The sequence below is a fragment of the Bubalus kerabau genome, chromosome 11 (genome assembly GCF_029407905.1).
Source record: "Bubalus kerabau isolate K-KA32 ecotype Philippines breed swamp buffalo chromosome 11, PCC_UOA_SB_1v2, whole genome shotgun sequence".
Classification (NCBI taxonomy): domain Eukaryota; kingdom Metazoa; phylum Chordata; class Mammalia; order Artiodactyla; family Bovidae; genus Bubalus; species Bubalus kerabau.
Window position 1 is genome coordinate 43,683,418 of NC_073634.1, and position 26,301 is coordinate 43,709,718.

General features: G+C 40.5%; 1 protein-coding gene across 6 annotated transcripts in view; it reads right to left on the reverse strand.

Annotated features, from left to right (window-relative positions):
- FANCL (FA complementation group L) overlaps positions 1-26,301 on the reverse strand; it is a 182,364-nt gene that overhangs the window by 76,692 nt on the left and 79,371 nt on the right. The window contains exon 2 of one of the 6 annotated variants that reach the window (XM_055540170.1): positions 12,499-12,594. In XM_055540170.1, the coding sequence (XP_055396145.1) occupies positions 12,499-12,594 (96 nt within the window). Of the gene's footprint in view, positions 1-12,498; positions 12,822-26,301 lie in introns of those variants that run through there. The other 5 variants (XM_055540171.1, XM_055540175.1, XM_055540177.1 and 2 more) reach the window with 5 other exon arrangements.

The following is a 26,301-nucleotide window of genomic DNA, read 5'->3' on the forward strand; positions in this document are numbered from 1 at the left end:
ACGGTTGACAAACACAAAGATAATGTCTCCATCAATGATAAGCTCAGTTCAGTTCAGTAGCTCAGTCATGTCCGACTCTTTGCTATCCCATCACCAATTCCCAGAGCTTGCTCAAACTCATGTTCATTGACTTGGTGATGCCATCCAACCATCTCATCCTCTGTCATCCCCTTCTCCTACTGCCTTCAATCCTTCCCCACATCAGGGTCTTTTCCAATGAGTCAGTTCTTTGCATCAGGTGGCCAAAGTATTGTAGTTTCAGCTTCAGCATCAGTCTTTCCAATGAAAATTCAGGAATGATTTCCTCTGGGATGGACTGGTTGGATCTCCTTGCAGTCCAAGAGACTCTCAAGAGTCTTCTCCAACACCACAGTTCAAAAGCATCGATTCTTTGGCACTCAGCCAAAGTTTATAATCCAACTCTCACATCCATACATGACTACTAGAAAAACCATAGCTTTGACTAGATGGACCTTTGTTGGCAAGTAATGCCTCTACTTTTTAAGATGCTGTCTAGGTTTGTCATAGCTTTTCTTCTAAGGTGCAAGCATCTTTTGATTTCATGGCTGCAGTCACCATCTGCAGTGATTTTGGAGCCCAAAAAAATAAAGTCTGCCACTGTTTCCACTGTTTCCCCATCTATTTGCCACAAAGTGATGGGACCAGATGCCATGATCTTAGTTTTCTGAATGCTGAGTTTGAGCCAACTTTTTCATTCTCCTCTTTCACTTTCATCAAGAGGCTCTTATAGTTCTTCTTCGATTTCTGCCATAAGGGTGGTGTCATCTGCATATCTGAAGTTATTGCTATTTCTCCCAGCAATCTTTGATTCCAGGTTGTGCCTCATCCAGTCCAGCATTTCATATGATGTACTCTGCATATAAGTTAAATAAGCAGGGTGACAATATACAGCCTTGATGTGCTCCTTTTCCTATTTGGAACCAGTCTGTTGTTCCATGTCCAGTTCTAATTGTTGCTTCTTGACCTGCATACTACTATGACCTGCTAAGTTACTATGAGACAAAAACAAAATGTGGAGAGAGAGGTGGGAGGGGGATTCAGGATGGAGGGGACATTATGTATACCTATGGCTGATTCACACTGATGTATGGCAAAAACCATCACAATACTGTAAAGTAGTTGTCCTCCAAATAAAATAAATATATAAATTTTTAAAAAATAAGAACTGAGACATTTCAGGTGATGACAATCCCTCAACGTAAACAAAAACCACAAGGCATAAACAAATTACAATACTGAATTAAACATTATTTGGTGACTATTTGCACCCAGATTCAGAAATTTTAAAACCTCATAATAGAAACTGAAGAGAAAAAAAAGACAAAATAATATTAAAATGGAAGGATACATTAAGAGCTGTTCAAAGAAGAATAGGGTAAAATTTAAATTTCTTACCTTTCAAGACAAAAAGGGAAGAAAATGACCAAATGAGAAAAAATTAAAGACCACCTGAGAGAAGCAACTGAAGTGGAACACAAGCAAAAAAAAAAAAAAAACAATAAGAAAGAGATCAAATAACATATGGGAAATAGAATAATACTAGCACCAGACATCTTAAAACAAGACTTTAAAAAGCCACAGTGGAACAAACTTTTAATAATCTGAGTGAAAATGCTCACTTAATAATATATAATTCAGTATTCCTTTAAGAAACTGAAAGGGAATGTCCTTTAGTTTATATAATGGAACAACAGGGAAGGATTTACCTTCCCATGTTAACTAAAAGATTGGACAAAATATCTGAAACAATGATTTTTAGATATCAAGCAACAGGCAGCACAGGACAATGACCCCTGAAAGAAGGGAAACAAAGGAGAAAAGTCTCTGTAATTGGCCAGCCTGGAGAATTTTCAGGCTGCATGGCAAGGACGAAGAACCAAATAGAGCCTAACATTTTCTATTATTTGAGAAGACAGGCCTGAGTAAGGGGAGGCCAAGGCATATAGAATTTACAAGATACAGTACAAAAGAGGAGAGAAATACATGGAGAAAAATTACACAGAGAATAATTCTACAGAACTTCAGAGAATTTCTAAAAAGCGTTCTTCCGCTGAGTACTGATTGCCACAGGATGTGAGACTACCTAAAGACGGAGAGATAAGAGAATACCTCGAGGCACTCACACAAAGCTAAAAGAAATCATGTTCTAACCAACCAGAGTGGAAAATCTTGTACTATAAGAGCTATTAAACAGTACTCTTAAGAGTGTTGTCTCACACTGATGTATAGAACAGTCTTACGGACTCTGTTGGAGAGGGAGAGGGCGGGAAGATTTGGGAGAATGGCATTGAAACATGTAAAATATCATGTATGAAATGAGTTGCCAGTCCAGGTTCGATGCATGATACTGGATGCTTGGGGCTGGTGCACTGGGACGACCCAGAGAGATGGAATGGGGAGGGAGGAGGGAGGAGGGTTCAGGATGGGGAACACATGTATACCTGTGACGGATTCATTTTGATATTTGGCAAAACTAATACAGTTATGTAAAGTTTAAAAATAAAATTAAAAAAAAAAGAATGTTGTCTCAGTGGTACAACCAAATCTCTAGGCTCAAGTCTGTTCTGTTTCAGCTTAACAAAGCTTAAAAGTAAACCTTGGAAAGATTTGCTGTTTCCAAGTAATTTAATGGTTGTCATTCAGTCACTAAGTTGTGTCCAACTCCTTGCAACCCCATGAACTACAACATGCCAGGCTTCCCTGTCTTTCACTGTCTTCCAAAATTTGCTCAAACTCACGTCCACTGAGTCGGTGATGCCATCCAACCATCTCTACTTGTTGCCCCTGTCTCTTCCTGCTTTCAATCTTTCCCAGCATCAAGGTCTTTTACAATGAGTTGGTTCTTTGAAATCAAGAATATTTAAGAGAACAAAAAACTTCATACAACCAGTGGAATGCACAATATATGTCAACCAATCAAAATATACCAGGTATGCAAAGAAGCAAGAAAATAAGATTAAAAAGAGAAAAATCAAGAGAAACAAATATAAAAATGGCAGATAATAGAGCTTCCCCTCCCACACTTAAGCAGTTATAACTGTATTATGTATGTTCAAGAAGGTAGAGGAAAGCATCAGTACGCTAAACAGACACAAAAAAAACCCAAAAAGACCCAAGTTGAAGAGATGAAAAATACAATGTCTGAGATGAAAAATATATTACAATGCAGTTATTAACAGCAGATTAAACACTGAAAAAAATATATTTGTGTACCTGAAAACACAGAAGTAGAACATCCAAAGAAAGCAGAGAAACTGACTGAATAAAAGAAAAAAAAAAATCAACAAATTATGGAACAACTTAGAGTGGCTTAATGTGCATGTATTTGGAGTCCCCAACATAGGAAGCATGAAGGAACAAAAAACTTTTTGAAGAAATAATGGCTGAAGTTTTTCCAAATTAAATGAAAATACAGATCCAAAAAGCACAATAAACCCTATGAAGGAAAAACATGAAGAAAACTACACCAAGGAACATCACAATCAAATTGACAGAAACCAGTGAGAAAAATGTTAACAGCCAAAGAAAAACAATATACTTACAGAGGATCAAAGATAAAAAGTACAGATTTCTCATACACAATAAAACAAGACAATGAAACAAAACTGCCAAAGCACTAAAACAAAAAGTCAACCTAGAACTTTATACCCAGTGAAAGTATATTTCAAAAGGCCAAATAAACAATTTTTGAGACATAAAACAGTTAAAGAATTCATCACTAGCAGACATGTACTACAAGAAATGTTAAAGGAACAAGTTTAGGAAGAAAGTAAATGAGTCCACGGGTAGCAAGGACTTGGACATGACTGAGTGACTGAACAACAATAACGACAAAATAAAACAAGATGGAAATCTGGATACAGAACAAAGAGTATCAGAAACAGTAAATATATAGATAAATATAAAAGACCTTTTTCTTATTTTTTAAAATCTCTTTAAAGCATAATTAATTGTGCCAAAGCTGGAATAACTTAAGCAACAAATAATGTAGTGCTAGAATATAATTCAAAATATAAAATATCTGTATGTCCATACTGATATAAATGATTGAATTAAGAAATGGAGAAATTAATCTCCCATACAGAAGAATTCCAGATAAATTACAACTGACTCTTGAACAACATGAGTTTGAATTGTTCAGGCCTACTTATACATAGATTTTTTTTTTTTTTTTACAGTAACTACATACTGTAGTCCTATACAATCTGCACTTGGCTGATTTCACAGATGGATTTTCAAGCCCACAAGGTTTAGCACACTTAAGCTTTGCATTATTCAAGGGTCAACTGTATACAGATACTCCACTTGAAAAGGGAGGCAGCATAATTCCCCACTTCTTTTTTTTTTTTTCTTTTTAATTTATTTATTTTAATTGGAGGCTAATTACTTTACAATATTGTATTAGTTTTGCCATACATCAACATGAATCCACCACAGGTGTAAGGGCTGCTCATAGTGACTTCTTCCAAAGAATACAGTATGGAAAGGGGTGGGGAAAAAAGTGACTTCCCAGTAGAGAAACCTACAAACACAACTTCAGCCAAGTGATCAAACTCAACATCAACAGTCATAAATCATGTTGACAATATGTACCCTAATATGATGTGATGAAACGGTATCTAAACTTTGCAATGTTTCTCTCAAAAACCCATAAAGCCTAATCACGAGAAAAAAAGGCAAATCCTAGTAGAGCAGCGTCCTACAAGAAACTTGACTAGAATTGCTCAAAAGGTCATTTCATAATCATAAAGGAGTCGGAGTCATCAAAGACAAGGAAGGTCTAAGAAATTATCAGCTCAGAGAAGCCTTCATGGCAAATAAATGGGGAAACAATGGAAACAGTGAGAGACTTTATTCTGGGGGGGGCTCCAAAATCACTGCACTTGGTGACTGCAGCCATGAAATTAAAAGACACCTGCTCATTGGAAGAAAAGCTATGACAAATCTAGACAACATATTAAAAAGCAGAGACATTACCTTGCCAACAAAGGTCCATCTAGTCAAAGCTATGGTTTTTCCAGTAGTCATGTGTGAATGTGAGAACTGGACTATAAAGAAAGCTGGTGGCTGAAGAATTGATGCTTTTGAACTATGGTGTTGGAGAAGACTCTTGAGAGGGTCTTGGACTGCAAGGATATCCAACCAGTCCATCCTAAAGGAAATCAGTTCTAAATATTCATTGGAAGGACAAGACAAAATAAGACTCTACATGTGGACATCACCAGATAGCCAAAACCGAAATCAGACTGATTAGATTCTTTGCAGCCAAAGATGCAGAAGCTCTATACAGTCAGCAAAAACAAGACCGGGAGCTGACTGTGGCTCAGATCATGAACTGCTTATTGCCAAATTCAGACTTAAATTGAAGAAAGTAGGGAAAACAACTAGACCATTCAGGTATGTGCTAAATCAAATCCCTAACAGGAAGTGAGAAATAGATTTAAGGGACTAGATCCAATAGACAGAGTACCTGATGAACTATGGACAGAGGTTCGTGATATTGTACAGGAGACAGGGATCAAGACCATCCCCCAAAAAAATAAATGCAAAAAAGCAAAATGGCTGTCTGAGGAGTACTTACAAATAGCTGTGAAAAGAAGAGAAGCAAAAAGCAAAGAAGAAAAGCAAAGATACACCCATTTGAATGTAGAGTTCCAAAGAATAGCAAGGAGAGATAAGAAAGCCTTTCTCATCAATCAATGCAAAGAAATAGAGGAAAACAATACAATGGGAAAGACTAGAGATCTCTTCAAGAAAATTAGAGATACCAAGGGAACATTTCATGCAAAAATGGGCTCAATAAAGGACAGAAATGGTATGGACCTAACAGAAGCAGAAGATATTAAGAAGAGGTGGCAAGAATACACAGAAGAACTATACAAAAGATTTTCATGACCCAGATAATCACCATGGTGTGATTACTCACCTAGAGCAAGACATCCCGGAATGTGAAGTCAAGTGGGCCTCAGAAAGCATCACTACGAACAAAGCTAGTGGAGGTGATGGAATTCCAGTTGAGCTATTTCAAGTCCTAAAAGATAACTGTGTGAAAGGGCTTCACTCAATATGTTAGCAAATTTGGAAAACTCAGCAGTGGCCACAGGACTGGAAAAGGTCAGTTTTCATTCCAATCCCAAAGAGCAATGCCAAAGAATGCTCAAACTAGCACACAATTGCACTCATCTCACACGCTAGTAAAGTAATACTCAAAATTCTCCAAGCCAGGCATCAGCAGTACGTGAACTGTGAACTTCCAGATATGCAAGCTGGTTTTAGAAAAGGCAGAGGAACCAGAGATCAAATTGCCAACATCTGCTGGATCATCAAAGAAGCAAGAGAGTTCCAGAAAAAATCTATTTTTGCTTTATTGACTATGCCAAAGCCTTTGACTGTGTGGATCACAAGAACCTGTGGAAAATTCTGAAAGAGATGGGAATACCAGATCACCTGACCTGCCTCTTGAGAAATCTGAATGCAGATCAAGAAGCAACAGCTAGAAGTGGACATGGAACAACAGACTGTTCCACACAGGAAAAGGAGTAAGTCAAGGCTATATATTGTCATTCTGCTTATTTAACTTATATACAGAGTACATGATGAGAAATGCTGGGCTGGAGGAAGCACAAACTGGAATCAAGATTGCTGGGAGAAATATCAATAAGCTCAGATATGCAGATGACACCACCCTTCTGGCAGAAAGTGAAGAAAAACTAAAGGGCCTCTTGATCAAAGTGAAAGAGGAGAGTGAAAAAGTTGGCTTAAAGCTCAACATTCAGAAAAGTAAGATCATAGCATCCAGTGCCATCACTTCATGGCAAATAGATGGGGAAACAATGGAAACAGTGGCAGACTTTATTTTGGGGAGCTCCAAAATCACTGCAGATGGTGATTGCAGCCATGAAATTAAAAGATGCCTACTCCTTGGAAGGAACCAACCTAGATAGCATATTAAAAAGCAGAGACATCACTTTGTCAACAAAGGTCCATCTAGTCAAGGCTATGGTTTTTCCAGTAGTCATGTATGGATTTGAGAGTTGCACTATAAAGAAAGCTGAGGGCGGAGGAACTGATGCTTTTGACCTGTAGTGTTGGAGAAGACTCTTGAGAGTCCCTTGCACTGCAAGGAGATCCAACCAGTCCATCCTAAAGGAGATCAGTCCTGGGTGTTCACTGGAAGGACTGATGTTGAAGCTTAAACTCCTTTGGCCACCTAATGTGAAGAGATGAGTCATTTAAAAAGACCCTGATGCTGGGAAAGATTGAGGGCAGGAGGAGAAGGGGATGACAGAGGATAAGATTGTTGGATGGCATCACCGACTCGATGGACATGAGTTTGGGTAAATTCCGGGAGCTGGTGATGGACAGGGAGACCTGGCGTGCTGTGCTTCATGGGTTGCAAAGAGTCGGACAAGACTGAGCAACTAAACAAACTGAATGCAGTTGGAAATTTCAATGCCCTCTTTCATTAACTGAGCAACTACAGAAACTCAGTAAGGATATACAAAACTTGAATAGCATTATGAACCAATCTGACCTGACATTTATAGAGCACTCTACCCAGCAGCAGCATAATATACATTCTTTCCAAGTATACATAGAACATTTACCAAAATAAACCATATTCTACACCATAAAGTGAGATCCAATTATTATTAAATTTAACAGAATTCATATTATATAAATAATATTCTATCTACACTATAAAAGAAAAAGGTCTCATTAGCAAAGACCTAATCTTCCACCTAAACAAATTAGGAAATTTAAGATCAGGAATCAACGAAACAGAAACAGAAAAATACCAGAGAAAAATAAAAAATCAAAGTAGGTTCTCTGTAGAGATCAGTAAGACTTACAGATATCCAAATCCATCAGGAAAAAGAAGAGAGACACACACAAAATACCAAATATCAGGAATGGACATGAGAGCTATCTATATAGTATATTCCTAATTTATTTGCCACTTCTACCTTAAAGCATTGGTGCCTCATCTCCTTTTAATATGAATCAGATTTGAGACCTTGCTTCTAACAAACAGAATAAAACAGAAATAAATGTGTAACTTTAGAGGCTGGGAGAGAAAAAGCACGGTGCAGCTTTCTGCTTAACTTCTCTATCAGTCACTCAGGGGGAAGACAGCTGCCCTGTTGTGACGACAGTCAAACAACACTATGAGAGGTCCACATGTGAGGAACTGAGGCCTCTATCAATAGCAGTAAAACACCGAGGCCTCTAATCTATAACTAGTCAAGGCTATGGTTTTTCCATACATCCACATGTATGGATGTGAAAGTTGGACTGTGAAGAAAGCTGAGCGACGAAGAATTGATGCTTTTGAATTATGGTGCTGAAGAAGACTCTTGAGAGTCCCTTGGACTGCAAGGAGATCCAACCAGTCCATTCTGAAGGAGATCAGTCCCCGTGTTCTTTGGAAGGAATGATGCTAAAGCTGAAACTCCAGTACTTTGGCCACCTCATGCAAAGAGTTGGCTCATTGGACAAGACTCTGATGCTGGGAGGGATTGGGGGCAGGAGGAGAAGGGGATGACAGAGGATGAGATGGCTGCATGGCATCACTGACTGGATGGACATGAGTTTGGGTGAACTCCGGGAGTTGGTGATGCACAGGGAGGCCTGGCATGCTACAATTCATGGAGTCGCAAAGAGTCGGACACGACTGAGCGACTGCACTGAACTGAACTGAATCTATAGCTGTGTGAATAAACAAACTTGGCAGCAAAATTTTCTAGCTCTAGTCAAGTTTTTAGATAACAGACATCCTGGCCAACATCTTCACTGCAATCTCAGGAGAAACACTGATCCAAGATCATCCGGCTGCTGCTGCTGCTAAGTCACTTCAGCCGTGTCCAACTCTGTGCGACCCCACAGACGGCAGCCCACTAGGCTCCCCCACCCCTAGGATTCTCCAGGCAAGAACACTGGAGTGGGGTGCCATTTCCTTCTGCAATGAATGAAAGTGAAAAGTGAAAGTGAGGTAGTTCAGTCGTGTCTGACTCTTCGAGACCCCATGGACCGCAGCCTACCAGGCTCCTCCGTCCATGGGATTTTCCAGGCAAGAGTACTGGAGTAGGGTGCCATAGCCTTCTCTGTCATCCAGCTGAGTCATTGATCCACAAAAATTCCTGATCCACAGAAAAGGTGAGATAATTTAATGTCTGTTGTTTTAAAGCACTAAGGTGTGGAACAGTCATATACAGCAAAAGGCAACCAAAATAGAGAGCATCATTACAGATCCCAAAGCCATTAAAAGGATAATAAGAAAATATCATGAACTTTTAAACCAATAAATTCAAAAATCTAGATGAAAATCTTCAAAGGAAACAAACTACCAAAGCTTACTCAAGGGGAGATAAAGAATCTGATAACAGAGAAAACACCTTTTAATCACACACAGATCACCCACAAATAAATAAAATTTTATTTTTACAATCATCACTGTTTATTCACAGTGCAATAAAACCAGAAATAGCAAATTAAAATGAAAAAAAACATTCCATGAGAAAAATTTTAGATCTTCTATTTAATAATTCCCAGGTGCAGGGGAACTCCAAATTAAAATTAAGTTCTAAAAAATAAAACATACATGTTAGCATCTACAGGATACCTTTAAAATGGTAATGAGGGGGAAAGGCAGATTGTTAAAAACACATCAAGAAAAATATTCTCTCACTGGCCAAATCTGGAATAATTTAAACATCAAATAGGAAAGAAAGGATTATAATCCATTAGATAAATTACTTTTTAAATCCATAAGCCTGATATAAATAAATGGTAAAGGGAAAGTCATTCTATCACAGAACGCCAATTAATAAATATAGAAGAAAGAAAATCATCATTGGGAAACATCAACTAACTGACTGGAACAAGAGTCAATGGCTGCTACAATGGAGGTGGTGGGGAGGGAAAAGAGTTTGATGTCTCAAAGTAGCTTCCTGTAAGTCCTTAATAATTACAAGAGGAAAATCTGGCAGATGCCACCTTAAACCTGTGATCAGAGATAACATCATCAATAATGAAACCTGCTGACATCCCACGCCCTAAAAAGGACATGATATTCTTTCTGTGGCATATGTGTCAGAACTGCATAACCTGAATTTAATGATGAGGAAAGAGTCAAATCTAAATTGAGGGACATTCTACCTAATGACCAGCCTGTACCCCAAAGATGTCAAGTTCATGGAAAACAAAGGAAGACTAAGGAACTACTCCAGATTAAAGAGACAGGACAACTAAATGTAATGTGACATTTTTACATCAGATGGTTAGGGGCTGGGAAGGGGTATAAAAAACGTAACTGGCAACAGTAAAAAAAAAATCTGAATTTGGACTTCAGATTAGATAATGGTATTATATGATGATAAAATTTCCTGATTTTGATAATGGTACTGAGGTTATGTTATGGGTGTGTCCTTGTCATGAAATACACACTTAAGTATTTAGGAATAAAGGAGCACTGTGTCTGCAACTTAATCTCAAACTGTTCAGGGAAATAATGTGTGTACACACCCACCCACATACACAGACTCAGAATAAATCAAATGACACAAATAGAAAATAGTGAATCTCTTCACATGTATACACAAATTTTTCCTACATCCTTGCTATTTTTCTGTAAATTTGAGATTATACACAAGACAAGTATTTTTAGAAAAACCGTGCTTCACCAAAACAAAACAATGTTAAATAAGATCTTCAGGTTAGGATTTCAACAAGCTGCTTAAGCCAAGTAAAATGAAAATTGTAGCTATAAGCAAGGATCCTAACAAAATTTCATCTAATCTGACTACTGGTGGCTACATGTTTTCTAAGAAGCTTCAGCAGATACAAGCAATATCTCTTCAACTTTTCTAAATGATGTGAAAGTTTTCAACTCGGTAATTCAAGACCAATACTTCCAACTGGGGAAGGAAAAGGTGGATTAACTTTATTCCAGAAGTAACAATGAAATTTAACCTTTCGTGATGAAAACTACTTTCTGTGATGGTCACAATGAATTTGAAAACAAATGAAGTTCAAGTGTGTGGTCTATAATCTTTTCTTAATCTTGGGGTCGCAAAGAGTCGGACACGACTGAGCTACTGAACTGAACTATACCTAATATTCTTAGGAATAGGTAAAATCTTCATTTAGCATGTGAATTTAAATAATTCACTCAATATTCTTGATTGTGTTTTGAGGAAACTTCGAAACATGTGGTAATTGCTAGAACATGGCCCCTATCCTCAAAAAAATACGTGTGCTAGTTGGGGAGAGGGCCAATTTGTCCAGAAAGCAAAGTCGATACTCAGAATTCTAACCTAAGGTAGCTTGGTAGAGGAGGAAAACCTACGAGTGGCATTAGATATACTGAGTTTAAAGGAGTCTGTTGCGATCAAGGACAAGTAACTTAATTCCCCCCAATTCCCCATGCCGTGATTTACTCAACAATAAAACGAGAATTTTTTTTTTTTTTCTGCTTCAAAAGACTGAGGATTAGGCGAGATGTTGTAGCTGGAAAGCGCTTTGTAAACTTCAAAGCCCTACACGTGTTTACTATGTGTAATAAACTCTACAAGAGAGGCCACCTGGAATCGGCAAAGGTAATTCGGTTGTCATGCTGCTGCTGCTGCTGCTGCTGCTGCTAAGTCGCTTTAGTCGTGTCCGACTCTGTGCGACCCCATAGACGGCAGCCCAGCAGGCTTCCCCTTCCCTGGGATTCTCCAGGCAAGAACACTGGAGTGGGGTGCCATTTCCTTCTCCAATGCATGAAAGTGAAAGTGAAGTAGCTCAGTCGTGTCTGACTCTTCCAGACCCCATGGACTGCAGCCTACCAGGCTCCTCCGTCCATGGGATTTTCCTGGCAAGAGTACTGGAGTGGGGTGCATTGCCTTCTCCGCGATTGTCATGAGTTCCTACAAAATACCGCAACTGGATGTGCTCTGGTACACTGGATTTGGCAGAGAGCTAAAATGAGGTTCTCCTCAAAAATGTTCTTTCTGTAGGAAATACCAATATAATGAGAGAGCGCAGACACCCCTCTGAATGGCCTCCAACCTTCGCGGGGCTGGGCGAATGTTAAGTATCGCGGCAAGCAAAAACTGACCAATTTTTTCAAAACTTGAAACGTGCGACCAACGCTAACTTAGGAGCCTGGCAGAGAGGGGCGGGGACGAAGGGGCGTGGCCCGCAGCCGGTTTCCCACCCACCCCCAACGCTCCACTCTCCTCGCGCGCGCGGACCTCTAGGCGTCTCCTGTAGGCGGTTACCCCGGCCCAGGAGTGCAAACGGCGGCGAGGAACGGATTTCCAGCAACAGCCCACGATTCTCAAACTTCTACTCTCCGAGGAGCCCTCGCGGGCCACCCTTCTCAAAAACCGCAAGTCCGATTCCCCTAACCCTTCAGGTCACAGACTTCCACGGCCCGGGCTGCGCCGCCGAAGGAAAGCTCTCCGAGCGAAAGAGCATCAGCCGGGCGAATACCTGAGCCGAAATGAAGCCTTCATAGACGGTTTTCGACCGGTTCTGGGGCAGAAAGAGCGGAAACTGGCGCAGCAGGGTCGCTTCCGTCTCCGCCATAGCTCGCGGTCCGTGGCAACGTTGGTATACTGGCGGCCGCTGGTCCCGCACATGCGCAGTCTTGCCTGCGCCTTGGGCGCCGAGAGACGTACACCCGCGCGTTTGGCGGGAAGTCTCGAGCTTTCCCTGGGCAAAAATGAAGGTCCGGTGGTAGTCGGGATACCTGGGCTCAGCTCCAGCCAGAGTAAATTCGGCTCAGCAGGAGGCAGCATTGACCCCAACGCGAGGCAGGAGGAAAGATTGTTTTCTGAACCTGACCATACTAGCTTTGATTGTCCCAAGAACCGTGTTGGATGTTTATATTAATCCAGACTCAAGTCAACACCAGGGTTCTGGTGCGTTACACTTGAGAATATCTAAGGCAAAACAGGAGGGGAAATTGCTAATGGACTTGAGGAGCCGAATTTAATTTTTCTTTAACAACCCTTTCTATGTGCCGTGCTAAGTCACTTAAGTCATGCCACTTAAGTAGGACCAACACAAAGATTATGTGACCTTATGGACTGAGGCCAGCCAGGCTTCTCTGTCCCTGGGATTCTCCAGGCAAGGATACTGGTATACATATTTCTAACTCGGGAATGGTAATTATCCATTCCTTTTTTTTTTTTTTTTTTTTACTAAGGGGTGATTAATTAAGGAACCTAATATTTACTGCACATTTGATTTCAATCAATATTCAATGCAACATTCAATATTGCAATCAATACAATCAATATTCAGTCAATTCAGTATTCAGTATTGTATTTTTGAACCCTTGTATTTGCTAAACGTCATTGCAGTAGGCTACAGGTTGTGTAAAAATGAGTAAGATTCACACCCAAACGTTTTGATTGCCTTCAAAAGCGGATGACACTTTTTCAAGACTCTTAGTTTGACAAGAATTATAAGTTTTCTGAATGCTTAGAGAAAAACAAGAATGTTAGCAATGTAAATATAAATTACTCTAAAGCAGTGGCTTTCCAAAGATCCTGGATCCATTCGCATAACCTGGGAAATTTTACATCACCTTTACAGAAAGGCAAATTCTCACCCCTCTGTCTCAGACCTGCTGCTGCTGCTGTTAAGTAGCTTCAGTCATGTCTGACTCTGTGCGACCCCATTGACGGCAGCCCACCAGGCTCCGCCATACTTGGGATTCTCCAGGCAAGAACACTGGAGTGGGGTGCCATTTCTTTCTCCAATGCATGAAAGTGAAAAGTGAAAGTGAAGTCGCTCAGTCGTCTCCGACTCTTCTCGACCCCATGGACTGCAGCTTACCAGGCTCCTCCATCCATGGGATTTTCCAGGCTAGAGTACTGGAGTGGGATGCCATTGCCTTCTCCTGTCTCAGACCTAGGGAATCCCAAACTCTGAGAGTGAAGCTCAATCATCTGTGTTACAACAAGCCCTCGAGGTACTATGTTGCAAAGGCTAAAGTTAGACAGTCTCCCCAGAGGCATGGCATGCCTCCACTCAAATTATGCAATTCGTTTATTAAAGATGACAGGCTACAAGTTTTGTGAGGGTCATAAAGTGAAGGTCGTTAAAACAGTAGGACCAACACAAAGATTATAAGCACGTATAGACACTGCCTTCAAGGACTTATGGTTAAAACGCTTGCTGTTACCAAGGCTTTCCCTGATGGTCCAGTGGCTGAGACTATTCCCTCCCATTGCAGGGTTAGGGTTAGGTTCGATCCGGATTTCTGATCAGGGAGCTAGATCCCACATGCTTCAACGAAGACCCAGAGCAGCCAAATAAGTAAATAATTTTTTTTTTTAATTAGCTGTTTCCAGTATTTCAAACTTGTCCACCACCCCCACTACCAGTTCCCCATGGAACTTCGCCCCTTCCTTTAAGGCTTTTTCAACTGCTACCTCTTTTTAGAAACCTTTTCTTAATTGATGAAAATTATTGCTTTCCCTAACCACTTGCTATATTTCTTGGTACATTGTTGGTGTTCATTAACTATTTACTAAAATGTTAATTAATATCCAGCAGTCCTATAGGCCAGAGAAGGCAATGGCAACCCACTCCAGTACTCTTGCCTGGAAAATCCCACAAACGGAGGAGCCTGGTAGGCTGCAGTCCATGGGATCACTAGGAGTCAGACACTATTGAGCAACTTCACTTTCACTTTTCACTTTCACACATTGGAGAAGGAAATGGCAACCAACTCCAGTGTTCTTGCCTGGAGAATCCCAGGGACAGGGGAGCCTGATGGGCTGCCATCTATGGGGTCCCACAGTCAGACACGACTGAAGCGACTTAGCAGCAGCAGCAGCAGCAGCAACAGCAGCAGTCCTATAGGCAGATTACAAAAAAGTATTACAACAATTCAGAAGAATTAAGGAACTTTTCACAAGATATTTAAGTTGGTTTCCATTTATTATATCATAATAATCATAATAGTGCTGCATAGCAATATTATAGACTTTATCTGATTTATTTAAATTATACTAAAACTAGCATGTGTAAAGTACTTTCATATTATATTTATATTTTATGATGATGTTCTTTCAATTCAGTTCAGTTCAGTCATTCAGTCATGTCCAACTCTTTGCGACCCCATGAATCACAGCACGCCAGGCCTCCCTGTCCATCACCAACTCCCAGAGTTCACCCAGACCCATGTCCATCGAGTCAGTGATGCCATCCAGCCATCTCATCCTCTGTCGTCCCCTTCTCTTCCTGCCCCCAATCCCTCCCAGCATCAAAGTCTTTTCCAATGAGTCAACTCTTCGCATGAGGTGGCCAAAGTACTGGAGTTTCAGCTTTAGCATCATAGTGTCTGTTTTGTATGTGAGTAAATTGAGATTTAATGATATTAAATAAGTTGTTTAATATAGTAACTTAGTGACTTGTATGATGAAGATTAAATTCCAGTGTCTAAATTTTAGATTCAATAAAATTTCTATTAAATCAGCACAGATGCACTGCCCATCATGAAACTCAGAGGAAGTTAATCTAAAGTTGTTAATGACTCATGCTAGCTGTGGGGTTTCAGGAATTTAATTTTGATAGTTGATAATGGATTTACAAAAATACTATATTTCTTCTGAATATAATCATAACATTTTCTACCTACAATCCTCATATGTGAGAAAATATCCTAAGAACATTTTGTCCAACAAGTTCATTAGAAACTAAAGTTTTTCCACTAAAGCAGCCTTGGAGAGTTTATACTACAGCACCCTCATTTCACAGATTAGAGAAATGAAGTCCAGAAAATGTACTGTCCTAAGTTACTGTATTTTATTTATTGACTTCAGGTCAGGTCAGTTCAGTAGCTCAGTCTTGTCTGACTCATTGGGACACCATGAATTGCAGCACGCCAGGCCTCCCTGTCCATCACCAACTCCCAGAGTTCACTCAAACTCACGTCCATCCAGTCAGTGATGCCATCCAGCCATCTCATCCTCTATCGTCCCCTTCTGCTCCTGCCCCCAATCCCTCCCAGCATCAGGGTCTTTTCCAATGAGTCAACTCTTAGCATAAGGTGGCCAAAGTATTGGAGTTTCAGCTTTAGCATCAGTCTTTCCAAAGAACACCCAGGACTGATCTCCTTTACAATGCACTGGTAGGATCTCCCTGCAGTCCAAAGGACTCTAAGAGTCTTCTCCAACACCACAGTTCAAAAGCATCAATTCTTCGGCCCTCAGCTTTCTTCACAGTCCAACTCTCACATCCATACATGACCACTGTAAAAACCATAGCCTTGCCTAGACAGACCTTTGTTGGCAAAGTAATGTCTCTGCTTTTGAATATGCTATCTAGGTTGGTCATAACTTTCCTTCCAAGGAGTAAGCGTCTTTTAATTTCATGGCTGCAGTCACCATCTGCAGTGATTTTGGAGCCCCCCAAAATAAAGTCTGACACTGTTTCCACTGTTTCCCCATCTATTTCCCATGAAGTGATGGGACCAGATGCCATGATCTTAGCTTTCTGAATGTTGAGCTTTAAACCAACTTTTTCACTCTCCTCTTTCACTTTCAAGAGGCTTTTTAGTTCCTCTTTACTTTCTGCCATAAGGGTGGTGTCATCTGCATATCTGAGGTTATTGATATTTCTCCCAGAAAACTTGATTCCAGCTTGTGCTTTCTCCAGCCCAGCGTTTCTCATGATGTACTCTGCATAGAAGTTAAATAAGCAGGGTGACAATATACAGCCTTGCTGTGCTCCTTTTCCTATTTGGAACCAGTCTGTTGTTCCATGTACAGTTCTAACTGTTGCTTCCTGACCTGCATACAGGTTTCTCAAGAGGCAGGTCAGGTGGTCTAGTATTCCCATCTCTTTCAGAATTTTCCACAGTTTATTGTGATCCACACAGTCAAAGGCTTTGGCATAGTCAATAAAGCAGAAGTAGATGTTTTTCTGGAACTCAGTTCCTTTTTCCATGATCCAGCAGGTGTTGGCAATTTGATCTCTGGTTCCTCTGCCTTCTCTAAATCCAGCTTGAACATCTGGAAGTTCACGTATTGCTGAAGCCTGGCTTGGAAAATTTTGAGCATTACTTTACTAGCATGTGAGATGAGTGCATTTGTGTGGTAGTTTGAGCATTCTTTGGCATTACCTTTCTTTGGGACTGGAATGAAAACTGACTTTTTCCAGGCTAGTGGCCACTGCTGAGTTTTCCAAATTTGCTGGCATATTGAGTGCAGCACTTTCACAGCATCATCTTCCAGGATTTGAAATAGCTCAACTGGAATTCCATCACCTCCACTAGCTTTGTTCATAGTGATGCTTTCTAAGGCCCACTTGACTTCACATTCCATGATGTCTGGCTCTAGGTCAGTGATCACACCATCGTGATTATCTTGGTCAGAAGATCATTTTTGTACAGTTCTTCTGTGTATTCTTTGACACCTATTCTTAATAGCTTCTGCTTCTGTTAGTTCCATACCATTTCTGTCCTTTATTGTGCCCACCTTTGCATGAAATGTTCACTTGGTATCTCTAATTTTCTTGAAGAGATCTCTAGTCTTTCCCATTCTGTTGTTTTCCTCTATTTCTTTGCATTGATCACTGAGGAAGGCTTTCTTATCTCTCCTTGCTATTCTTTGGAACTCTTCATTCAGATGCATATATCTTCATTTTCTCCTTTGCTTTTCACTTCTCTTCTTTTCACAGCTATTTGTAAGGCCTCCCCAGAGAGCCATTTTGCTGTTTTGCATTTCTTTTCCATGGGGATGGTCTTGATTCCTGTCTCCTGTACAATGTCAAGAACCTCCATCCGTAGTTCATCAGGCATTCTGTCTATCAGATCTAGTCCCTTAAATCTATTTCTGACTTCCAGTGTATAATCATAAGGAATTTGATTTAGGTCATACCTGAATGGTCTACTGGTTTTCCCTACTTTCTTCATTTTAAGTCTGAAATTGGCAATAAGGAGTTTATGATCTGAGCCACAGTCAGCTCCTGGTCTTGTTTTTGCTGACTGTATAGAGCTTCTCCATCTTTGGCTGCAAAGAATATAATCAGTCTGATTTCGGTGTTGACCATCTGGTGATGTCCATGTGTAGAGTCTTCTCTTATGATGTTGGAAGAGGGTGTTTGCTATGACCAGTGCTTTCCTTTGGCAATACCCTATTAGCCTTTGCCCTGCTTCATTCCGTACCCAAGGCCAAATTTGCCTGTTACCCCAGGTGTTTCTTGATTTCCTACTTTTGCATTCCAGTTCCCTATAATGAAAAGGACATCTTTTTTGGGTGTTAATTCTAAAAGGTCTTGTAGGTCTTCATAGAACTGTTCAACTTCAGCTTTTTCAGCTTACTGGTTGGGCATAGACTTGGATTACTGTGATATTGAATGATTTGCCTTGGAAACAAACAGATCATTTTGTCGTTTTGGAGATTGCATCCAAATCCTGCATTTTGGACTCTTTTGTTGACCATGATGGCTACTCCATTTCTTCTAAGGGATTCCTGTACACAGTAGTAGATATAATGGTCTTCTGAGTTAAATTCACCCATTCCAGTCCATTTTAGTTCGCAGATTCCTAGAATGTCAACGTTCATTCTTGCCATCTCCTGTTTCACTACTTCCAATTTGCCTTGATTTATGGACCTAACATTCCAGGTTCCTATGCAATATTGCTCTTTACAGCATCGGACCTTGCTTCTATCACCAGTCCCATCCATAAGTGGGTGTTGTTTTTGCTTTGGCTGCATCCCTTCATTCTTTCTGGACTTATTTTTCCACTGATCTCCCATAGCATATTGGGCACCTACCGACCTGGGGAGTTTCTCTTTCAGTATCCTATCTTTTTGCCTTTCCATACTGTTCATGGGGTTCTCAAGGCAAGACTACTCAAGTGGTTTGCCATTCCCTTTTCCAGTGAACCACATTCTGTCAGACCTCTCCACCATGACCCACCCATCTTGGGTGGACCCACATGGCATGGCTTAGTTTCATTGAGTTAGACAAGGCTGTGGTCCATGTGATTAGATTGACTAGTTTTCTGTGATTATGGTTTGTGTGTCTGCCCTCTGATGCCTCTAGCAACACCTACTGTCTTGTGTTTCTCTTACCTTCATGTGGGGTATCATATAGCCCAGTCTAAAACAGCCACCCTCAAATTCACAGGGAATACTCAGTATGTTTAAAAATCAGAAAGACAGTGAATTATCACTCTAACAAACTTCACACAGACCCTCACCAAAGTTCAGGCTCTTCAAGATGTCTAGGCATGACTTCTTTTACATCATGCTTAGTAGGTGAGTCGTGCCCAACTCTTTGCAACCCCAAGGACTGTAGCCCTCCAGGTTACTTTGTCCATGGAGTTTCCCAGACAAAAATAATGGAGTGGGTTTGTACTTCTTATATATTCTGCTGCAAGAGTTAGTAGTTAACTGCTATTTCTTGGGGAAGAACTGTATATCCTAACATAGAAAAATCTGAAAACATTCTCATGATTGAAAAGTACAAGTTCCAGAATAACATGTTTACTACTATACCATTTATGTTTAAATAAACTCAGAGTGTGTTTTTAGCAATGGTTACTTTTGGGGCAAGAGATAAGAGACAAGGAATGGGGGTGCCTGGGGAGACTTTCACCTTATCTGTAATATTTAAAAAAACTTTAAAGTTTTAAGTTAAAATTTTGTCTTAAGTTTTAAGCAGAAGATATTAAGAATACACAGAAGAACTATACAAAAAAGATCTTCACGACCTAGATAATCATGAAGGTGTGATCACTCTCACTCACCTGGAGCTGGACATCCTGGCATGTGAAGTCAGGTGGGCCTTAGGAAGCATCACTACTAACAAAGCTAGTGGAGGTGATGGAATTCCAGTTGAGCTATTTCAAATCCTAAAAGATGATGCTGTGAAAGTGCTGCACTCAATATGTCAGCAAATTTGGAACACTCAGCAGTGGCCACAGGCCTGGAAAAGTTCAGTTTTAATTCCAATCCCAAAGAAAGGCAATGCCAAAGAATGCTCAAACTAGCACACAATTGCACTCATCTCACATGCTAGTAAAGTAATGCTCAAAATTCTCCAAGCCAGGCTTCAGCAATATGTGAACCATGAACTTCCAGATGTTCAAGCTGGTTTTAGAAAAGGCAGAGGAACCAGAGATCAAATTGCCAACATCTGCTGGATCATGGAAAAAGGAATCGAGTTCCAGAAAAACATCTATTTATGCTTTATTGACTATGCCAAAGCCTTTGACTGTGTGGATCACAATAAACTGTGGAAAATTCTGAAAGAGATGGGAATACCAGACCACCTGACCTGCCTCTTGAGAAACCTGTATGCAGGTCAGGAAGCAACAGTTAGAACTGTACATGGAACAACAGACTGGTTCCAAATAGGAAAAGGAGCACATCAAGGCTGTATATTGTCACCCTGCTTATTTAACTTATATGTAGAGTACATCATGAGAAACACTGGGCTGGAAGAAGCACAAGCTAGAATCTAGATTTCTGGGAGAAATATCAATAACCTCAGATATGCAGATGACACCACCCTTATGGCAGAAAGTGAAGAAGAACTAAAGAGCCTCTTGATGAAAGTGAAAGAGGAGAGTGAAAAAGTTGGCTTAAAGCTCAACATTCAGAAAACTAACATCATGACATCCTGTCCTATCACTTCATGGGAAATAGATGGGGAAACAGTGGCAGACTATTTTTGGGGGCTCCAAAATCACTGCAGATGGTGATTGCAGCCATGAAATTAAAAGATGCTTACTCCTTGGAAGGAAAGTTATGACCAACCTAGATAGCATATTCAAAAGCAGAGACATTACTTTGCCAACAAAGGTTCGTCTAGTCAAGGCTATGGTTTTTCCAGTGGTCATGTATGGATGTGAGAGTTGGACTGTGAAGAAAGCTGAGCACCGAAGAATTGATGCTTTTGAACTGTGGTGTTGGAGAAGACTCTTGAGAGTCCCTTGGACTGCAAGGAGATCCAACCAGTGCATCCTAAAGGAGACCAGTCCAGGGTGTTCATTTCAGGGACTGATGTTGAAGCTGAAACTGCAGTACTTTGGCCACCTCATGTGGAGAGTTGACTCATTTGAAAAGACCCCAATGCTGGGAAAGTTTGAGGGCAGGAGGAGAAGGGGACGACAGAGGATGAGATGGTTGGATGGCATCACCGACACAATGGACATAGGTTTGGGTGGACTCAGGGTGTTGGTGATGGACAGGGAGGCCTGGCATACTGCAGTTCATGGGGTTGCAAAGAGTTGGACATGACTGAGCAGCTGAACTGAACTGAACTTGTACTGAACTGAACAAGTACTTTAAGTACTTGTACCATTCTAATTCCGGTCTAACACTATTTTATTGCCCAAATTTTCAGCTTTGTCCCACGTGTTTCTTCTCCCAGTTCCTATCAATATAGAAGTAGGCTGCCAACCATTGACATTAGTGAGAATAATATGGGAGAGTTTGCTTGAGAGTAGTGAAGAAAGATAGTAAGAATGTTGGGAAATGCCAACATTAAGGAAGAATGGGGGTAGAGCAGCCATGTGGAAGAGCCCTCTAGGTTGTTGGCAAAGATGATGGAGTAGAAAGACCCTGAGTTTACATCCTCCCATGGGCACACAAAAATGACAAGTATTTACAGAGCGATTTCCTACTAGAACAACCTGAAAACTAGCAGAAAAGCATTTCCACAGCTAAACATATAAGAAGGAACCACCATGAGACAGGTAGAGGGATATACTAATGTGTTAATACACACATACCCTGGGTAGATAGATATCACACATAAATGGGAAGATAATCACACCTGCAGAGTTCTCTATAAGGAACAAGTGGTCCAAGTCCCACATTGAGCTCCTCAGCCCAGGAGTCCTGACGTGAGAACATGAAACCCCAAAACATCTGCCATTGAAAGCCAGCAGGGCATGCATAGGAAGTGCCAGAGGACTGTAGGGAAATAGAGACTCTGCTCTTAAAGGGTGGACACAGATTCTCACAGGCTCCAAGTTCCTGCACAAAGGCAGTAATTTGAAAGGATCCTATCAGACACATTTGCTGATCTTGGAGAGGCTTTCAGAGAGGCAAGAGTCAACTGGGATTTGCCTTGGACAGTGATGCTGGTGAGAGCATTTGAGGGAGTATGTTCTACCACAAGGATGCTGATGCTGGCAAGCACCATTTTGGAGTCCTTCCTCTAGCCTGTTAGTGCCAGAAGCTTATGTATCCACCAGTGAGTCACTGTCAGTCCTCAGACCCCCTGGTTCAAGATGTCAGCTGTGCAGAGACCCATCCCTGTCCACCAGCAAGCAAGCAGCTACCACATAAGGCAGCACATTGGCAGCCAGATAGGCTTAAGGTTGGCACTGCTTACCATTGTGCTCACAGTTTTTGGCCCCACCACAAGAGAAGGGGGTCACACAGCCCATACAAATGGGGCACTTCTGGAGCACAGGGGACACCTCTAGTAAAAATGGAGTGAGCTTTTGGGCCGCATAAAACCTCTCCAACATGAGTCCATTTCCCTAAGATCAGGAGAAATAAACACAGAAAATAAGGTAAAATGAGAGACAGGAATGTGTTTAAAACAAAGAAACAATACTTCAGAAGAACTAAATGAAGATAAGCAATACATCCAATAAGAAGTCCAAGGGAATGATTATAAATATGCTTAATGGATGAACATTTATCTTTATAATCATAAATCAAGAATGGATGAACTCAGTGAAAAGATAAGCAAAAAGTTCAAAAATATAAAGAAGAACTAAACAGAGCAGAGGAACACAATAACAAATAAATAATACACTAGAAGGACTCAACAGTAGATTAGATGTTACAAAGGAATGGATTTGACAATCACTGAACTAGAAAATACGGTAGTGGAAATTGCCCCAGCTGAACAGAAAAAAGGAAAAAGAATTTTTTAAAAGGAGAATAGTTTAAGAGACCTCTGGGATTGTGTCAGTCTACAGATTCAATGCAATCTCTATCAAATAGACCAATGGCATTTCTCATAGAACTAAAACAAATAATTCTAAAATATGTGTGGAAACATAAAAGACCCTGAGTAGCCAAAACAATGTTAAGGAAGAATAACAAATCTGGAGGTATAATGCACCCTGATTTTTAAATATACTACAAGGCTACAGTAATCAAAATAGTATAGTGCCAGCACGAAAACAGACACATGGATCAATGGAACAGAATCAGATCAGATCAGATCAGTCACTCAGTCGTGTCCATCTCTTAGCGACCCCATGAATCGAAGCACGCCAGGCCTCCCTGTCCTTCACCAACTCCCGGAGTTCACTCAGACTCACGTCCATCGAGTCAGTGATGCCATCCAACCATCTCATCCTCTGTCGTCCCCTTCTCCTCTTGCCCCCAATCCCTCCCAGCATCAGAGTCTTTTCCAATGAGTCAGCTCTTCACATGAGGTGGCCAAAGTACTGGAGTTTCAGCTTTAGCATCATTCCTTCCAAAGAAATCCCAGGGCTGATCTCCTTCAGAATGGACTGGTTGGATCTCCTTGCAGTGCAAGGGACTCTCAAGAGTCTTCTCCAACACCACAGTTCAAAAGCATCAATTCTTCGGCGCTCAGCCTTCTTCACAGTCCAACTCTCACATCCATACATGACCACAGAAAAAAACTATAGTCTTGACTAGACGAACCTTTGTTGGCAGAGCCTGAAATAAACTCATACACATATGGTCAATTAATCTATGATAAAGGAGGCAAGAAAATGTGATGGAGAAGAGACAGCCCTCTTCAAAAATAGTGTTGGAAAAACTAGACAGCTTCATGAGAAAGTATCAAACTGTGCTACTCTCTCACACCATGCACAGAAATAAATTCAAAATGGATTAAAGTCTTACATGTGAGAGCTAAGGCTATAAAACTCCTAGAAGGAAATGTAAACAGTAAATTCTTTGATATTGGTCTTAGAAACATTTGTTTTATATGTCTCTTCGGGCAAGGGAAACAAAACCAAAAATAAACAAATGGGACTACATCAAACAAAGGCTTTTACACGGTGAGGGGAAACTATCAGCAACCTTATTAGGCCACCTAGTGAATGGGAGGAGATATTTGCAAACAATACATCCAATAAGGGTTTAACATCCAAAATACAAAAAGAACATATACAACTCAACATCAAAACAACAAAAACAAACAACCCAATTAGAAAATGGACAGAGGCCTGAACTGACATTTTCCTAAAGAAAATAAACAAATGTCCAACAGATCATGAAAAAATACTCAATGAAAAACCAAAGGAGGGCAAAAAAATGCACACAAAAAGAAGATCCACTAAGTCCTCACTTTTATTCTGGAAAACTGAAGCTGAGAAATAAAAGGGGGTGAGAGGGGATGGGCTTCCCAGGTGGTGCTAGTGGTAAAGAATCCTTCTGCCAATGCAGGAAACATAGACTGGAATTCAGTCCCTGGGTTGGGAAGATCCCAACTCCAGTATTACCACTCCAGCATTCTTGCCTTGAGAATCCCCTTGGATAGAGGAGCCTGGAAAGGTATACTCCATAGGGTCACACAGAGTCAGACACAACTGAAGTGACTTAGCAGGCACGACTTGAGGAACAGTTGTGATTTTTTATTGTTGTTCAGTCACTCAATTGTGTCTGACTCTTTGTGATCTGGGTTCTCAATTATGGTTTTTGAGAAAAGAAGAGAAAGGCAAAGGAGAAAAGGAAACATATCCATCTGAATGCAGAGTTCCAAAGAACAGCAAGGAGAGAGCAGAAAGCCTTCCTAAGGGATCAGTGCAAAGAAATAGAAGGAAAAAATAGAATGGGAAAGACTAGAGATATTTTCGAGAAAATTAGAGATACCAATGGAGTATTTCATGCAAAGATGGACACAATAAAGGACAGAAACGGTATGAAACTAACAGCAGAAAATAATTAAGAAGAGGTGGCAAGAATACACACACACACACAAAAAAAAACTATACAAAAAACATCTTCATTACCCAGAAAACCATCATGGTGTGATCACTCACCTAGAGCCAGACATACTAGAATGCGAAGTCAAGTGAGCCTTAGGAAGCATCACTACGAACAAAGCTAGTGGAAGTCATGGAATTCCAGTTGAGCTATTTCAAATCCCAAAAGATGATTCTGTGAAAGTGCTGCATTCAATATGCCAGCAAATTTGGAAAACACAGCAAAGGCCACAGGTTTGGAAAAGGTCAGTTTTCATTCCAATCCCACAGAAAGGCAATGCCAAAGAATGTTCAGCTCATCTTACACGCTAGCAAAGTAATACTCAAAATTCACCAAGCTAAGCTTCAAGACTACATGAACGGAGAACTTCCAGATGTTCCAGCTGGATTTAAATAAGGCAGAGGAACCAGAGATTAAATTGCCAACATCCATTGGATCATAGAAAAAGCAAGAGAATCCAAAAAAAACATCTACTGCTTCTTTGACTACACCAAAGCTTTTATCTGTGTGGATCACAACAAACTGGAAAATTCTTCAAGAGATGGGAATATCACACAACGTTACCGGCCTCATGAGAAGCCTGTATGCAGGTCAAGAACCAACAGTTAGAACTGGTGATGGATGAACAGACTGGTTCCAAATTGGGAAAGGAATACGTCTAGGTGGTATGTTGTCACCCTGCTTATTTAACTTATATGCAGTGTACATCATGAGAAATGCTGGACTGGATGAAGCACAAGTTAGAATCAAGATTACATGGAGAAATATCAATAACCTCAGATATGCAGATGACACCACCCTTAAGGTAGAAAGCGAAGAGGAACTAAAGAGCCTCTTCATGAAAGTGAAAGAGCAGAGTGAAAAAGTTGGCTTAAAACTCAACATTAAAAAAACGAAGATCATGGGATACTGTCCCATGGCTTCATGGCAAATAGATGGGGAAACAATGGAAACAGTGACAAGCTTTATTTTCTTGGGCTCCAAAATCACTGCAGATGGTGAGTGCATTCTTGAAATTAAAAAAACGCTTGCTCCTTGGAAGAAAAGCAATGACCAAACTAGACAGCATATTAAAAAGCAGACATTACTTTGCTGACAAAGGTCTGTCTAGTAAAAGCTATGGTTTTTCCAGTAATCATGTATGGGTGTGAGTTGGACCATAAAGAAAGCTGAGCAGTGAAGAATTGATGCTTTTGAACTGTGGTGTTGGAGAAGACTCTTGAGAGTCCCTTGGACTGCAAGGAGATCTAACCAGCCAATCCTAAACAAAAATCAGTCTTGAATATTCATTGGAAGGACTGATGCTGAAGCTGAAACTCCAATACTTTGGCCATCG